At 41.9% G+C, this 18,015-nt stretch overlaps 1 protein-coding gene across 27 annotated transcripts in view; it reads left to right on the plus strand.

Annotated features, from left to right (window-relative positions):
* Positions 1-14,694, plus strand: part of Ttn (titin) — a 265,404-nt gene extending 250,710 nt beyond the window's left edge. For 26 of the 27 annotated variants that reach the window (XM_076866699.2, XM_076866701.2, XM_076866713.2 and 23 more), the window contains 13 exons: positions 133-435; positions 547-1,131; positions 1,256-1,561; positions 1,678-1,977; positions 2,639-3,214; positions 3,312-3,617; positions 4,117-4,710; positions 4,832-10,521; positions 10,645-10,801; positions 11,514-12,205; positions 12,299-12,452; positions 12,948-13,250; positions 13,382-14,694. In XM_076866699.2, coding sequence (XP_076722814.2) covers positions 133-435; positions 547-1,131; positions 1,256-1,561; positions 1,678-1,977; positions 2,639-3,214; positions 3,312-3,617; positions 4,117-4,710; positions 4,832-10,521; positions 10,645-10,801; positions 11,514-12,205; positions 12,299-12,452; positions 12,948-13,250; positions 13,382-13,680 — 10,265 coding nt within the window. In that variant the 3' untranslated portion in view covers positions 13,681-14,694. The remainder of the gene's footprint in view (positions 1-132; positions 436-546; positions 1,132-1,255; positions 1,562-1,677; positions 1,978-2,638; positions 3,215-3,311; positions 3,618-4,116; positions 4,711-4,831; positions 10,522-10,644; positions 10,802-11,513; positions 12,206-12,298; positions 12,453-12,947; positions 13,251-13,381) is intronic. The other variant, XM_076866711.2, reaches the window with a different exon arrangement.
* The last annotated feature ends 3,321 nt before the right edge of the window (positions 14,695-18,015 follow it).

Genomic DNA, 18,015 nt, shown 5'->3' on the forward strand with positions numbered 1-18,015 from the left:
AGAAAACAACAAATAGTCTAATGCTAATAGTCCATACATCAACAACTCAACTGAATGTGTTAGATGGCATGGTTAATTTTCAGTTTTGCAGCAATTTTAATAAGTATGTTTTTGTTTTATTCCTCTTCCCAGCTCCACCAGGAAAGCCACAAAATCCAAGAGTAACTGATACAACAAGGACATCAGTCTCCCTAGCCTGGAGTGTTCCAGAAGATGAAGGAGGATCTAAGGTCACAGGGTACTTGATTGAAATGCAAAAGGTAGATCAACATGAATGGACCAAATGCAATACCACCCCAACCAAGATTCGGGAGTATACTCTAACACACCTACCTCAGGGCGCTGAATACAGATTCCGTGTCCTAGCTTGTAATGCTGGTGGACCTGGGGAGCCTGCTGAGGTACCAGGAACTGTCAAAGTTACCGAGATGCTTGGTAAGACATGTGATCATCTACTTTCTGCTACACCTACCTTAAGACTTATTGCCTAACCCTCTCACATTTAAAAAAAAAAAATCTAAATTATAACCTTACCTTTTTCCCCAGAATATCCCGACTATGAACTTGATGAAAGATACCAGGAAGGTGTCTTTGTAAGACAAGGTGGAGTCATCAGACTTACCATACCAATCAAAGGAAAACCATTCCCAATATGTAAATGGACCAAGGAAGGCCAGGATGTTAGTAGGCGCGCCATGATTGCAACATCTGAAACACACACTGAACTTGTGATCAAGGAAGCAGTCAGGGAAGATTCTGGAACTTATGACTTGGTTCTGGAAAACAAATGCGGCAAGAAGACTGTTTACATCAAGGTCAAGGTGATAGGAAGTCCCAACACTCCAGAAGGGCCACTAGAATATGACGACATTCAAGCCCGCTCTGTAAGGGTCAGTTGGAGACCTCCTGCTGATGACGGTGGTGCTGACATCTTAGGCTACATCCTTGAAAGAAGAGAAGTGCCTAAAGCTGCCTGGTATACCATTGATTCCAGAGTCCGGGGTACATCTCTGGTAGTGAAAGGCCTCAAAGAAAATGTGGAATACCATTTCCGCGTTTCAGCAGAAAACCAATTTGGCATAAGCAAACCCTTGAAATCTGAGGAACCAGTCATACCAAAAACACCACTGAGTAAGTACTTGTTCAACCACAAAATTGTAAAAAATTCAGTATTCTTGTTTTTAAAATGAAAGCCATCAGTTTCCACGATTTGGGACAGTCTGTGACAGGTGTGGGTTTTCCACTTTATTTATAGATCCTCCAGAACCTCCAAGCAATCCTCCAGAAGTACTCGACGTGACCAAGAGTTCTGTGAGCTTGTCCTGGTCCCGACCTAAAGATGATGGTGGCTCTCGAGTCACAGGCTACTACATTGAACGCAAGGAAACATCAACTGACAAGTGGGTCAGACACAACAAGACTCAGATAACCACCACAATGTACACTGTCACTGGGCTTGTTCCTGACGCTGAGTATCAGTTCCGCATCATTGCACAGAATGATGTTGGCCTAAGCGAGACCAGTCCTGCTTCTGAACCAGTTGTCTGTAAAGATCCATTTGGTAAGGAGAAAGCCTCCAGAAGGACTAAAAATCAAAGAAGCAAACTATCTTGACTCTTTTTCTCTTATTTCACTTGTAAATCTTATTCTCTTTTCAATTTTCTTAAAATATTTCAGATAAACCAAGCCAACCAGGAGAACTTGAGATTCTTTCAATATCCAAAGACAGTGTCACTCTACAGTGGGAGAAACCTGAATGTGATGGTGGCAAAGAAATCCTTGGATACTGGGTTGAATATAGACAATCTGGAGACAGTGCTTGGAAGAAGAGCAATAAGGATCGTATCAAGGACAGGCAATTCACAATAGGGGGTTTGCTGGAAGCTACTGAATATGAATTCAGGGTTTTTGCTGAAAATGAGACTGGGCTTAGCAGACCTCGAAGAACAGCTATGTCTATAAAGACTAAACTAACATGTAAGTAGCCTTAAGTTCTCTGCCTATAATTTATAAACTAAACAACATATTAAGACTAACTATTCTTCTATACTAAGTAGAACTCCATCAAGATTTACTGGAGAACAAGTGTTTGGAAACAAATCATTTGCTTTGGCATATGGATACATAGGGAATAGCTGATAAGTTCTCTAAGAAGCCATTCATGGCACATAATGCCAGCAGGAGATGTTAGATGCATGAACTAAAGCACATTCCTGGAGCAAGTTCTCTCTCTAATGCAATGGTTGTTTGTTTTTGTTTCGGGTTTTTTTTTTTAATACCTCTTAGCAAAATTCAAAGGGTTAACAAATGTACCCAACTCAAGGAACCTAAGAAGGGGCAAGAATACTTAAGCTTTATAGAGAGAATGCATATTTCCTCAAAATCTTTTATTACATGTTAATGTTCTCCCAATCTTAAGACAGTCACTCTACATAACAATATGATGATGGGCTCAATTCATTCATTTTCCACATGACTTTAGCAAAATGACTTCAAAGAATCTGTAAGAATTGAAGTCATATGTAACTGTTAGCATAATAGTGCTACCAGTAGGATAAATTCATTGCTGATGTACAAGGACAGAGGATTATAGATTCAGTAGTAATAATGCATTAATATTATGATTCATCTCCTCCAGCTGGAGAGGCCCCTGGAGTACGCCAAGAAATGAAAGATGTTACCACCAAATTGGGTGAAGCTGCTCAACTCTCATGCCAGATTGTTGGAAGGCCTCTTCCTGACATCAAATGGTACCGATTTGGTAAGGAGCTCATACAAAGCCGGAAATATAAAATGTCTTCAGATGGACGCACACATACTCTGACAGTCATGACAGAGGAACAAGAAGATGAAGGAGTTTATACCTGTATAGCTACCAATGAAGTTGGAGAAACAGAAAGCAGTAGTAAGCTTCTCCTGCAAGCAGCGCCGCAGTTCCATCCTGGTTACCCACTGAAAGAGAAGTATTATGGTGCTGTGGGTTCTACGCTTCGACTTCACGTCATGTACATTGGTCGTCCAGTACCTGCCATGACTTGGTTCCATGGACAGAAACTTTTGCAAAACTCAGAAAACATTACTATTGAAAACACTGAACACTATACTCATCTAGTCATGAAGAATGTCCAGCGTAAGACTCATGCTGGGAAATATAAAGTTCAGCTCAGCAATGTCTTTGGAACAGTTGATGCCATTCTTGATGTAGAAATACAAGGTATTTTGGTTTTGCTTATGGTGATTTTCTGTTTTTTAAAAAAAATCTTGGGAAATGCACTATAAAAATCACTACAATTATATTTTTCTCCCAACAGATAAACCAGACAAACCTACAGGACCGATTGTGATTGAAGCTCTACTAAAGAACTCTGTGGTCATCAGCTGGAAACCCCCAGCTGATGATGGTGGCTCTTGGATCACCAATTATGTGGTAGAGAAGTGTGAGGCCAAGGAAGGGGCTGAATGGCAATTGGTGTCTTCAGCCATCTCAGTGACAACCTGTAGAATCGTGAACCTCACAGAAAATGCTGGTTATTACTTCCGGGTTTCAGCTCAGAACACCTTTGGCATCAGTGATCCCCTGGAGGTGACCTCAGTTGTGATCATTAAGACTCCATTTGGTGAGTACAACCTGGACCCTCTTTTCTCTTATCTCATACACTAACACCTGTCTTTACAAAACAAAAACAAAAACAAAAAAACCTCTTTTAAACAGAAATAAATTTTGAAAGGAAATAGCAAAGATTCAGGTAAAGAAGGATACCTTTTCTCACTTTAATTGAATGTTTGCATATCTAAAAGGGGACCCATATAATCTAGCTCCATCTTTATAGGGGAGTTTTATTTTTTGACACATTTCTTAGCATAGGTAACTAGTTTCATTTGTCTGAAATAGCTATATTAAATAGAACTTTGGAATCATTCTGTTTTTAAAAATACGCTTTTAGGGCTGGGGTTGAGGCTTAGTGGTAGATTGCTTGCCTAGCAAGTGTGAGGCACTAGTTTTAATCCTCAGTACCACATAAAAAATAAGTAAATAAAATAAAATTTAAAAAATAATAAGCTTTTAATAAAGATGCCTGTTTCACCTCATGACTTAACTCTTTTATTTTCTAATAGAAAAACCAAGTGCTCCTGGCAAACCAACCATTACTGCTATCACAAAAGATTCTTGCGTTGTGGCTTGGAAGCCACCTGCCAGTGATGGAGGCGCAAAGATTAGAAATTACTACCTTGAAAAGCGTGAGAAGAAACAGAATAAATGGATTGCTGTGACAACAGAAGAAATTCGAGAAACGGTCTTTTCAGTGCAAAACCTTATTGAAGGTCTTGAATATGAGTTCCGTGTGAAATGTGAAAACCTAGGTGGTGAAAGTGAATGGAGTGAAATATCAGAACCTGTCACTCCCAAATCTGATGTCCCCATTCAGGCACCACACTTTAAAGAGGAACTGAGAAATCTAAATGTGAGATATCAGAGCAATGCTACTTTGGTCTGCAAAGTGACTGGTCATCCAAAACCTATTGTAAAATGGTACCGACAAGGCAAAGAAATCATTGCTGATGGATTAAAGTACAGGATTCAAGAATTTAAGGGTGGTTACCACCAGCTCATAATTGCAAGTGTCACTGATGACGATGCCACAGTTTACCAAGTCAGAGCTACCAACCAAGGTGGATCCGTGTCTGGCACAGCCTCCTTGGAAGTGGAAGGTAAACACGAATCAATAACTGTCAATTTGGTGTCTGATAACCTACCATTAAAATGTTGGGGGGAGCGTTACACTTAATGAGATTACTACATCATATTCTTTTTTTTTTTATTCTGATACAGTTCCAGCTAAGATACACTTGCCTAAAACTCTTGAAGGCATGGGAGCAGTTCATGCCCTCAGAGGTGAGGTGGTCAGCATCAAGATCCCCTTCAGTGGCAAACCAGACCCTGTGATTACCTGGCAGAAAGGACAGGATCTCATTGACAATAATGGCCACTACCAAGTTATTGTCACAAGATCCTTCACATCACTTGTTTTCCCCAATGGAGTAGAGAGAAAAGATGCTGGTTTCTATGTGGTCTGTGCTAAAAACAGATTTGGAATTGATCAAAAGACAGTTGAACTGGATGTGGCTGATGTTCCTGACCCACCCAGAGGAGTAAAAGTCAGTGATGTCTCACGAGATTCTGTCAACTTAACGTGGACAGAGCCGGCTTCTGATGGTGGCAGCAAAATCACCAACTATATTATTGAAAAATGTGCAACTACTGCAGAAAGGTGGCTTCGGGTAGGACAGGCCCGAGAAACACGTTACACGGTGATCAACTTATTTGGAAAGACAAGTTACCAATTCCGGGTAATAGCCGAAAATAAGTTTGGCCTGAGCAAGCCTTCTGAGCCTTCAGAACCAACCGTAACCAAAGAAGATAAGACCAGAGCTATGAATTATGATGAAGAGGTAGATGAAACCAGGGAAGTTTCCATGACTAAAGCATCTCACTCCAAAACCAAGGAACTCTATGAGAGATATATGATTGCTGAAGATCTTGGACGTGGCGAGTTTGGAATTGTCCACCGCTGTGTTGAAACTTCCTCAAAGAAAACATTCATGGCCAAATTTGTCAAAGTCAAGGGGACTGATCAAGTTTTGGTAAAGAAAGAGATTTCCATTCTAAATATTGCTAGGCACAGAAATATCTTATACCTCCATGAATCATTTGAAAGCATGGAAGAATTAGTTATGATCTTTGAGTTTATATCAGGACTTGACATATTTGAGCGCATTAATACAAGTGCTTTTGAACTCAACGAAAGAGAAATTGTAAGTTACGTTCACCAAGTCTGTGAAGCACTGGAGTTCTTACACAGTCATAATATTGGACACTTTGACATTAGACCAGAAAACATCATTTACCAAACAAGAAGGAGCTCCACCATTAAAATCATAGAATTTGGTCAAGCTCGTCAGCTGAAGCCAGGGGACAACTTCAGGCTTCTGTTCACTGCCCCTGAATATTATGCACCAGAAGTTCACCACCATGATGTTGTCAGCACAGCCACAGACATGTGGTCACTTGGGACACTGGTATATGTGCTGCTGAGTGGTATCAACCCATTCCTGGCTGAAACTAACCAACAGATAATTGAGAATATCATGAATGCTGAATATACTTTCGATGAAGAAGCATTCAAAGAAATTAGCCTTGAAGCCATGGATTTTGTTGACCGGCTATTAGTGAAAGAGAGAAAATCTCGCATGACAGCAACTGAGGCACTCCAACACCCATGGCTGAAGCAGAAGATCGACAGAGTCAGTACTAAAGTCATTAGAACTTTAAAACACCGGCGCTACTACCACACTCTGATCAAGAAAGACCTCAACATGGTTGTGTCAGCAGCCAGGATCTCCTGTGGTGGTGCAATTCGATCTCAGAAGGGAGTGAGCGTTGCTAAAGTTAAAGTTGCATCCATCGAAATAGGCCCAGTTTCTGGGCAGATAATGCATGCAGTTGGTGAAGAAGGAGGATATGTCAAATATGTATGCAAAATTGAAAATTATGATCAGTCTACCCAAGTAAGCTGGTATTTTGGTGTCAGACAGCTGGAGAACAGTGAGAAATATGAAATCACCTATGAAGATGGAGTGGCCACCATGTATATCAAAGACATTACCAAATTCGATGATGGTACCTACAGATGCAAAGTCGTCAACGACTATGGTGAAGACAGTTCTTACGCAGAGCTGTTTGTTAAAGGTGTGAGAGAAGTTTATGACTATTACTGCCGTAGAACCATGAAGAAAATTAAGCGCAGAACAGATACCATGAGACTCCTGGAAAGACCACCAGAATTTACCCTGCCTCTCTATAACAAGACGGCTTATGTGGGTGAAAATGTCCGGTTTGGAGTAACTATAACTGTCCACCCAGAGCCTCGTGTAACATGGTATAAATCGGGTCAGAAGATCAAACCAGGTGATGATGACAAGAAGTACACGTTTGAGTCTGACAAAGGTCTTTACCAACTAACAATCAACAGTGTCACTACAGACGATGATGCCGAGTATACGGTTGTGGCAAGGAACAAATATGGTGAAGACAGCTGTAAAGCAAAGCTGACGGTAACCCTACACCCACCTCCAACAGACACAACCTTAAGACCCATGTTCAAACGGCTACTGGCCAATGCAGAATGCCAGGAAGGCCAAAGTGTCTGCTTTGAGATCCGAGTGTCAGGCATCCCCCCACCAACATTAAAATGGGAGAAAGACGGACAGCCACTGTCCCTTGGGCCTCACATTGAAATTGTCCATGAAGGCTTGGATTATTATGCTTTGCACATCAGAGATACTTTGCCTGAAGACACGGGTTACTATCGAGTCACAGCCACAAACACAGCTGGGTCCACCAGCTGCCAGGCTCACTTACAAGTGGAACGTTTGAGATACGTCAAACAGGAGTTCCAGAGTAAGGAGGAGCGGGAACGCCACGTCCAAAAACAGATTGACAAGACACTCAGAATGGCCGAGATTCTTTCTGGAACTGAAACTGTGACCCTGACACAGGTAGCCCAAGAGGCTCTGAGAGAAGCGGCTATCCTTTATAAACCAGCCGTGAGCACCAAGACTGTAAAAGGGGAATTCCGACTTGAGACCGAAGAAAAGAAGGAGGAGAGAAAACTGCGCATGCCTTATGAAGTACCAGAGCCACGCAAGTACAAACAGACCACCATTGAGGAAGACCAACGCATCAAGCAGTTCGTGCCCATGTCTGACATGAAATGGTATAAAAAGATCCGTGATCAATATGAGATGCCTGGGAAACTGGACAGAGTGGTTCAGAAAAGACCCAAGCGCATTCGCCTTTCCAGATGGGAACAGTTCTACGTGATGCCCCTCCCGCGCATTACAGATCAATACAGACCTAAGTGGCGCATTCCCAAGCTGTCCCAGGATGACCTGGAGATGGTGCGGCCAGCCCGCCGACGTACACCCTCTCCAGAATATGACTTTTATTACAGGCGCAGGAGACGCTCTCTGGGTGACATCTCGGATGAAGAGCTGCTCCTCCCCATTGATGACTACCTGGCAATGAAAAGGACAGAGGAGGAGCGGCTGCGCCTGGAGGAGGAGCTGGAGCTGGGTTTCTCCGCTTCACCCCCCAGCCGAAGCCCCCCGCGTTTTGAGCTTTCTAGCCTCCGTTACTCTTCTCCACAAGCTCACGTCAAGGTGGAGGAATCAAGAAAAGACTTCAGATATTCGACCTACCACATCCCTACCAGGGCTGAAACAAGTACGAGTTACGCAGAGCTGCGGGAACGGCACGCCCGGGCCTCCTACAGGCAGCCCAAGCAGCTGCAGAGGATCATGGCCGAGAGGGAGGACGAAGAGCTGCTCCGTCCGGTCACTACCACCCAGCGTCTCTCAGAATACAAGAGCGAGCTTGACCACATGTCCAAGGAAGAAAAGTCTAAAAAGAAATCAAGACGACAGAGAGAGGTGACCGAAATAACAGAAATTGAGGAAGAATACGAAATCTCAAGACGTGCACAGAGAGAATCCTCCTCCTCCGCCTCCAGGCTCCTGAGACGGAGACGCTCCCTGTCACCAACTTATATTGAGCTGATGAGGCCGGTGTCGGAATTGATCCGATCACGTCCACCACCAGCTGAGGAAGACGAAGAGGACTTAGAAAGAAGATCTCCTACTCCAGAGAGAACCCGCCCACGTTCCCCCAGTCCTGTGTCTAGTGAGAGATCACTCTCAAGATTTGAGAGGTCTGCGAGATTCGATATCTTTTCCAGGTATGAGTCCATGAAAGCGGCTTTAAAGACTCAGAAGACATCGGAGAGGAAGTATGAAGTCCTGAGTCAGCAGCCTTTCACACTGGACCACGCCCCTCGAATCACACTGAGAATGCGCTCCCATAGGGTGCCCTGCGGCCAAAATACTCGCTTCATCTTAAACGTTCAGTCTAAGCCAACTGCTGAGGTTAAATGGTACCACAACGGTGTGGAGCTCCAAGAGAGCAGTAAGATTCATTACACCAACACAAGTGGAGTCCTGACGCTGGAGATTCTGGACTGCCACAGTGATGACAGCGGAACCTACCGCGCTGTATGCACCAACTACAAAGGAGAAGCTTCTGACTATGCAACCTTGGATGTAACAGGAGGGGATTATACCACCTATGCATCCCGGCGCAGAGATGAAGAGGTCCCCAGATCAGTTTTCCCCGAGCTGACAAGAACAGAGGCATATGCAGTTTCATCGTTTAAGAAAACATCTGAGATGGAAGCTGCTTCTTCTGTCAGAGAAGTGAAATCACAGATGACAGAGACAAGGGAAAGTCTCTCATCCTATGAACACTATGCTTCTGCAGAAATGAAAAGCACTGCATTAGAAGAAAAGTCACTGGAAGAAAAATCCACAACCAGAAAGATCAAGACAACACTGGCAGCGAGAATTCTAACAAAGCCACGGTCCATAACTGTGTACGAAGGCGAGTCTGCCAGGTTTTCTTGCGATACAGATGGTGAGCCGGTACCAACTGTGACCTGGCTGCGGGGAGGGCAAGTGATAAGCACTTCTGCCCGCCACCAAGTGACCACCGCAAAGTACAAATCGACCTTTGAGATCTCTTCAGTGCAGGCTTCTGATGAAGGCAGCTACAGTGTGCTGGTAGAGAACAGCGAGGGGAAGCAGGAAGCACAGTTTACCTTGACGGTTCAGAAGGCCAGGGTTACAGAAAAGGCTGTGACATCCCCACCCAGGGTCAAATCCCCAGAACCTCGGGTAAAATCTCCAGAAGCAGTGAAGTCTCCCAAACGAGTGAAATCTCCAGAACCAGTGACTTCTCATCCAAAAGCTGTGTCACCTACAGAGACAAAGCCTACACCAACAGAGAAAGTTCAGCAGCTGCCAGTCTCTGCTCCACCAAAGATAACTCGATTCCTGAAAGCAGAAGCTTCTAAAGATGTTGCAAAACTAACCTGCGCAGTTGAAAGTAGTGTATTAAGTGCAAAAGAGGTCACCTGGTACAAAGATGGCAAGAAACTGAAGGAAAATGGGCATTTCCAGTTTCATTATTCAGCCGATGGTACCTACGAACTCAAAATTCATAACCTCACTGAATCTGACTGTGGGGAATATGTCTGTGAGATTTCTGGGGAAGGTGGAACTTCCAAAACTAACTTCCAGTTTACGGGACAGGCCTTTAAAAGTATCCATGAGCAGGTATCCAGCATATCAGATAAGAAATCAGCTCAGAAAACTGCTGAGTCAACAGAAACAAAGAAAACAGCTCAGAAAACTGCTGAGTCAACAGAAGCGAAGATATCAGCTCAGAAAACTACCGAGTCAACAGAAACCAAGAAAACTGAACCAAAAGCTCCTGAACCAATTTCCTCAAAACCAGTAATTGTTACTGGGCTACAGGATACAACCGTTTCTTCAGACAGTGTTGCTAAACTTACAGTTAAAGCCACTGGAGAACCGCAGCCAACTGTCACCTGGACAAAGGATGGAAAGGTAATCAGTTCTTAACTGTCCCTTTTTCTTTTTCAAAAACTAACCTCTCCCCTCATCCCCACTCAAAAATAGAAATTAAAATTAAGTGACTTTTTAAAAATTTAAATCATTTGCATTCCACAGGCTATTACACAAGGAGGTAAATATAAACTCTCTGAAGACAAAGGAGTATTCCTCTTAGAAATTCATAAGGCTGAAACTTCTGACAGCGGACTTTATACTTGTATGATAACAAATTCAGTTGGATCAGTGTCCTCCAGCTGCAAATTGACAATAAAAGGTAGGCCAACGTTTGTTCTTAACCAACATTTTCCAGAAAATATAAAGAAAACTTTTTTTTAACATCCCCTATTATATACATAAGAAAAATTTAAAAACATATTTTTTCTAATTCTAGAATGCCATTTGTACATAAATGTAGAAGCACAAACAGTTAATGTGAACTTTTATGTCAGTATATAGATCATGTGTATTTATATGTGGAATTATATAAGATTCCACAAGCAAACCCAGCCCCCAGGAATACCTAAGAATAAAGTCAGGTGAATATACAAAATGGTACTGCTTCCTTAAACTTTCACTCTTGCTTTTTTCTAAAGTGATACAAAGTTAACGAGAGGCTATATCTGTTTTCCCAATTAAAATTTGTTTGCTTTCATCTCAGTCTTTTAAAAGGTGATTTAATTTTTCAGTTACTTGAAATATTTTCAGTCCACACATCTCCTAAATCTTTTGACTATTCTTTTCAAGACTTTTTTTTCCCTTAAGTCATAAAAATCATCTTCAATTTAGTTTAAGGAATCATTACACTTAGAAGTCATACATGACAATTTTCCTAGATTGGATCTGAGACAGAATTGGTTACCTCTACATATATAGGTTAGAATTTTTTTTCCTTCTGACTCTATATTATGAACATGCAAAATCTAAAGAAAGGGTGGAGGGAGGTATTTTTCCAATTAAGTTTGCCTTACAGAGATTTCTTGTTTTAGCTGTAAAAGACACTGAGGCACAGAAAGTATCTACACAAAAGACCTCTGAAATCACATCTCAGAAGAAGGCAGTTGTCCAAGAAGAAATTTCCCAAAAATCTCTGACTTCAGAAGAAATCAAGGTGTCAGAGGTGAAATCTAAAGAAAAGTTAGCATTCAAGGAGGAAGAATCAAAGGTTCTGATTTCTGAAGAAGTCAAGAAATCAGCAGCAGCCTCCCTGGAAAAATCCATTGTCCATGAGGAAATCACAAAATCATCACAGGCATCAGAAGAAATTAGAACTCATGCTGAGATAAAAGCCTTTTCTACTCAGATGAGTATAACCGATGGTCAAAAAGTGACTTTAAAAGCCAACATTGCTGGTGCCACTGATGTGAAATGGGTCCTGAATGGCATGGAGCTCACCAACTCTGAGGAGTACAGATATGGGGTCTCAGGCAGTGACCAGACCCTGACAATCAAGCAAGCCAGTCACAGAGATGAAGGAATCCTCACCTGCATAGGCAAAACCAGTCAAGGCATCGTCAAGTGTCAGTATGACTTGATCTTAAGCAAAGAACTCTCAGATGCTCCAGCCTTCATCTCACAGCCCAGATCTCAAAATGTTAATGAAGGACAAAATGTCCTCTTTACGTGTGAGATCAGTGGGGAGCCATCTCCTGAAATAGAATGGTTTAAAAACAACTTGCCAGTAAGTGAAATCATGAATGCGTTACTGAAGAAAAATTTAGATACCATGTCTATCGATGAAGAACATAAATACCTTTTTTCTCCTTCATTTTAGATTTCAATCTCTTCAAATATCAGTGTAAATCGCTCCAGAAATGTATATACTCTTGAAATCCGGAATGCATCAGTAAGCGACAGTGGAAAGTACACAATTAAAGCCAAAAATTTCCGTGGCCAATGTTCAGCCACTGCTTCCTTAACAGTCCTTCGTAAGTATATCTTGGCCATTCCCCTTACTTAAGGTTTTCGTGGGGCTAAGGAGGTGGTTGTTGCCAGAGTGCAGACAACTCTCAGAAGCTGCTATCAATTCCGTGTGGAAGAGGGATAGGCATCCTATGTGAATTCACCTTTATTGTCGGTTTCTTTACAGCTAAACAGAAACTTGGATAAGTTGAATTTCCAAGCAAAGCTACCAACTACTTTCAGAATGTACAATGTCAATTATTTTCTATATGACTAATCATTTTTCTCCTAGTGACTCCTAGCATCTGCATGTAATATAATGATAGGAAATATAAGGATTCGTTTCTTGGAGACATTGAGCTAGCTCTTGACAAATGTATGTATTCGCTTACGCTTCAACAGCAAATTGTTTGGGTTATGTTTCTCTGTGTGTTAAGTTTTCATTTCTGTAAGTCATTGTCAGATGTCACCAATTAACCAGATGTCATTGATGTTCACTGTGTATCTGCTATGCTCCACAGCTCTAGTTGAAGAACCTTCCAGAGAGGTAGTATTGAGGACAAGTGGTGACACAAGCTTGCAAGGAAGCTTCTCGTCTCAGTCAGTCCAAATGTCTGCCTCTAAGCAGGAGGCCTCCTTCAGCAGTTTCAGCAGCAGCAGTGCTAGCAGCATGACTGAAATGAAATTTGCAAGCATGTCTGCCCAAAGCATGTCCTCCATGCAAGAGTCCTTTATAGAAATGAGTTCCAGCAGTTTTATGGGAAAATCTAGTATGACACAACTGGAAAGCTCAACTAGTAGAATGCTTAAAGCAGGCGGAAGAGGTGAGCAATAAAATTACTGGTAGAGGTAGACTAGCCAAGTAGCGTGGTGTAGTCTTTAGTACACATAATTTAGTAGCAAGCATATTGTTATTTTTTCAGTGATCCTAAAACCTTTTTGTTGTTCCCTAAAGGAATTCCACCCAAAATTGAAGCTCTTCCCTCTGATATCAGCATTGATGAAGGCAAAGTTCTAACAGTAGCCTGTGCTTTTACGGGGGAACCGACCCCAGAAATAACATGGTCCTGTGGTGGAAGAAAAATCCAAAACCAAGAACAACAAGGGAGATTCCACATTGAAAACACAGATGACCTGACAACCCTGATCATCATGGACGTACAGAAACAAGATGGTGGACTTTACACCCTGAGTTTAGGGAATGAGTTTGGCTCCGACTCTGCCACTGTGAACATAAACATTCGCTCCATTTAAGAGGGTCTTGTGCCCTTATACTCTACATTCATTCTTAACTTTTCACAAATAATTCACATGGACTAATCTTTCTGATCTGTAAATATTTTTTAAACAGTAGTTTTTTATCCACCTAAATGAGTCAAGTTCAAAAATACACATTTTGATCTCTCATAATTGTTGACCTAAGAATATTAGACATTTCCTAATGACATGTACATACTGTATATAGCCGGATTAACGGTTATAAAGTTTTGTACCTTTATTTTATGACATTTTACAATGTAACTTTTGAAACTAACTGTTGGCAGGAGAAAGTTTCTTATGGAACGAATACCCTGCTCAACACTTAATCTTTGTGCCTCAACATACTGTTGATGTCTAAGTATGCCTCAGTGGGTTGAGAAATTCCCCACTGAAGATGTCCTGCCCACCTCAAAGATGATGCTGCTGCACATGTCATCTGATATGTGCACCAATACCTATTGAATCAGAAATGTAAGGCATTGGTGATGTTTGCATTTACCCTCCTGTAAGCACCACTTTAACGTTTTACATTTTCTTGATGATGTCACACTTAAAATTATCATGACTTAAATATTACCAGAGCAAAGTGTAACGGCCAACACTTTGTTCGCTCATTATACACTGTCTCTGCCATAAAGAGTTCCTGGATAGCTTGGAAAAGTACCATCACCTGGCCATCCCCTCATTTAACCAAGTTATCCAAGTATTCCTATGCCAGAGCAGTGTCAACTCCTGGAGGTCTCAGGTGCAGTCAATGCCTTTGTGTGGTAGCTCTAAATTTAAATTACAACTGAAAAACCGGGCAACTAAGCAATGAGCCACAGCAAAAAGTAAAGTACAACAACATAATAAAGCTGTTGTTAAGTTAAAAATAACATTACAAACTGCCCAAATGTCAATTTGATGTAGTTCTTTTCATGCAAGTATAAATTAAATTGTTAGTGATACTATTACTGGACCTCCTTGAGATAGTAACAACAAAATAAAGCAAGCTATCTGCACCTCAAACTGTGTGGTGGTTGTTTTCTGTAAGATTTTAGGGTAGAGAAGTATGTGCTTCACACATCACAGATGTGATCACAGATAAAGCAACACAACTTGAAAATAGCCCGGGTTAATAAGTTCTTTTAAGCAAATATTTAAGTTGCTGTTTTGTATATTTTGCTTTAAAAGTCTAGATATAGTACTTGAGGACAAATTTATCCTCAAAAGCTTGTGTTCTAAACTTATCAAGATAAACTGTTTTATGGGAGGCGAGTCAACTAAATTCAAAGATGAACATCTGCATTTCACAGTATTTTGTGCTAGATACCAGAGAGAACAATGCAAAGATAAGTAAGATGACATGGATCTTGTCCATTTGAGAAGTACAGTGAACAGAAAATGACAAACACAGGGACTGAGTCCATATTGACTACTGTAGCTCCAAAATGAGACAGAACAAATGAAAGACAGGACTGAAGAACTTATTTAAATAGTATATTTCTACCATGATTTTTGAAATAACTGATACTCCATTTAAAAAAGTAAAAAATCTAGCACCATAAACACCTGTATTTGTCCACTTCAGTTAGCTTAATAGTAATTGTAAACCCATGATGTTGGTTATTTGCCTAAATTGACCTCCTTAATGTAACTGCAAGTGGTCAAAGATGAAGCATATGTACCATTGATTTTTATTTTCCAAAGGAAGATCTTGGATCTTCATTAATTTATTCATCAAGTTTCCTGTCTTAAATCAGATTCCCAAAAGCAAAAACCCAGATTCTTGTCTTAACCCAGAATCTGGAGTTTTGGCTGTTTAGCTGTTTTGGTCAGCAAAGAACTGCCCTGGGCAGCAGGTGCTCCTCTTTATCTCCCACCTGAGAGGCAAATATTCAGTAATACTGACAAGGATTCTTGTCTTGGTAAAATCTTCTCAAGAAAAAGGGGAAGCAGGCACATAGGGCAGAAGAGGAAAGTTAAGAAAGACTGTAGAATCAGCAGCAGCCTCAACCCAACCTCTCAGGAAGCTTCAGTCCCAGGAACCACAGAGCTGATTCCAGCCAGAGCAAGAGGGAAGCCCTTTTGAACCTCCTTGCAATCAGTCAATGGCTACAGGATGCGATGGGGGAGGGGAGAGGAGCGGGAAATAACCTCCCAGGTGAGGCCAGGTGATGGGGCGAGAAGCACACCTGTTGGGCACAGCCATTCTCTGTCCACCGAGGCAGCTAAACAGCAAACACTCAAGAAACCGGGAAGGGACAATGTGGGTAAACATGCCCTGGTGAATCCCAACAGAGCCAACAGCACCCGCTACGCCACCTTGCAACGTTAAATGCCTTCTCACACTTCCAAGGGAGAGGCGGATCGGAGCGGGTGACTTCCTAGGATGAATCTTCCCAGCCTGGACGGGTTATATACTCACGTGTCCTCCCCAAGGCTGACCCCGTCGGTGTTGATGAGAATGCCAAACCTGATCCTGCAGAAGCAGCTCCCCATTCCCTCAGATCCAAGCGGGCCTTGGAGTAGAGGAGGGCAGCAGCCTGTGGCGCGAAAGGGATGTGTGTCAAAAGCCAGGCTTGACTTCCTTTTATAGAAGGAAGAAAGCCCCTAGCCTCTGCCCCAGGGCGTGGCCGGCTAGGTGGATTTGCCAGGATTACGAAGGGGGAGGATCCTGAGAGGCCAAGGGCGCTCCAGCTAGAATAGCAAGAAGGCCTTCCTGAGATTTCTAGCCGGTCACTTTCCCCGGCTCCTCCAAAATCATTGCTCCCCGCGGAGGTAGGACCTCTTCCAAACCAGGTCCTCCTACACCAACAGAGCCTCAGAGATAGAAGCTTCTTGCTAGGTGCACGTTCCCTGAGTTAAAGGGTAATTCTCCAGAGATGCTGAGACTTGCACCAGACATCCTTAATACATCCTTAATGTAGTATTCCTGCTCCATATCGCCCCAACGTCAGCAAGGCAGGAGTGGTTCCTCAGTACTATCCCATCATTTCAAAGTTCCCATGGTTTCCTCTCTTTTCCCCTCGTCGACCCGGAGGTGACTGAGAGCAGTAAGCTGGCAGACATATTCTCCCAGGTGCCAACCTATTCAAACCATAAAACTTACTGTCAATAAAACTATCAGTGTCCTAACCTTCCTTCCCCTCTCTTTCCTGTTATATAGACCCAACGATAAGCAGAATAATGTTGGAATCATACATCTGCATTCAACAACTCTGAGCACCCAGCTCTAATCTAGGACCTGCTTTTTACTATCTTGGGTGAGGGTGGGGTGGCAGGTGGCACACATTATTGAACTCATTACTTGATGTGCTCATCTATAAAGTGGAAATAACAGCAATCTCACAGGATTATTGTGAGGACTAGATGGTTACACAGCATGGCACCCAGCTAAGTACTAGCAATCATTATATTAAGGACTGCCATGCAGAATCTTCAAAAGAAGCAGTTTTTCAGAGGGGACCAAACAGATCTCACTAATGTTTCCTATATGAATTAGTTTGATAGGGTGTCTGAAATCAAGCACCACTAACTGGATATTTTATACAACAGAAATCAACTTGCAGTTCTGAAGACTAGAAGTCTAAAGTCAAGATGTCCACAGGGTTGGTTTCTTCTGAGGTTTCTTCTGAATTAGTTTGATAGGGTGTCTGAAGTCAAGCACCACTAACTGGATATTTTATACAACAGAAATCAACTTGCAGTTCTGAAGACTAGAAGTCTAAAGTCAAGATGTCCACAGGGTTAGTTTCTTCTGAGGGCTGTGAGCAAGAGACCTGTCCCAGCCTTCTCTCCTTGGCTGTCTTCATGCTCACATGGCATTTTCCCTCTATGTATATTTGTGTCCAAATTTCTCCTTTTTAAAAAGACACCAACCATATTGGAGAGGGCCCATCCTAACTCCTCACTAAAAAACTTCATTACATCTGCAAAGACCCTATCTCTTGAGATACTGGATGTTGAAAGTCCAACAAATCCTGTGGGAAGGGACACAATTCAACGTATGGAACTAGATGTGATGGGCATAGGACAACACAGGCTTATAGGAAATGTTTTGATGGAATTTCTCAAAAGATGGATTTATTATGTCTGTAGCCAATTATATAGATGAACCATGTAGAGACAGAAAGGTAAATCAGAAAATCAGTAAAATAATAGATTAAATCAACAACAAAGACAAATTCAATAAGAATACCGTATAGTTGAACTCCAGGAAGATAATGTGTTAATTTTGTTTACTCTACCCCAAGTGTAATTTTGAGAGATTTGAGCAGAGAAAGTTTAGTTTTCTTGTCTTAGGAGAAAATAGTGTCTGCCAGATAAATAAGACAACTTTAAAGAGAT

This window comes from Callospermophilus lateralis, chromosome 9 (genome assembly GCF_048772815.1).
Source record: "Callospermophilus lateralis isolate mCalLat2 chromosome 9, mCalLat2.hap1, whole genome shotgun sequence".
NCBI lineage: Eukaryota > Metazoa > Chordata > Mammalia > Rodentia > Sciuridae > Callospermophilus > Callospermophilus lateralis.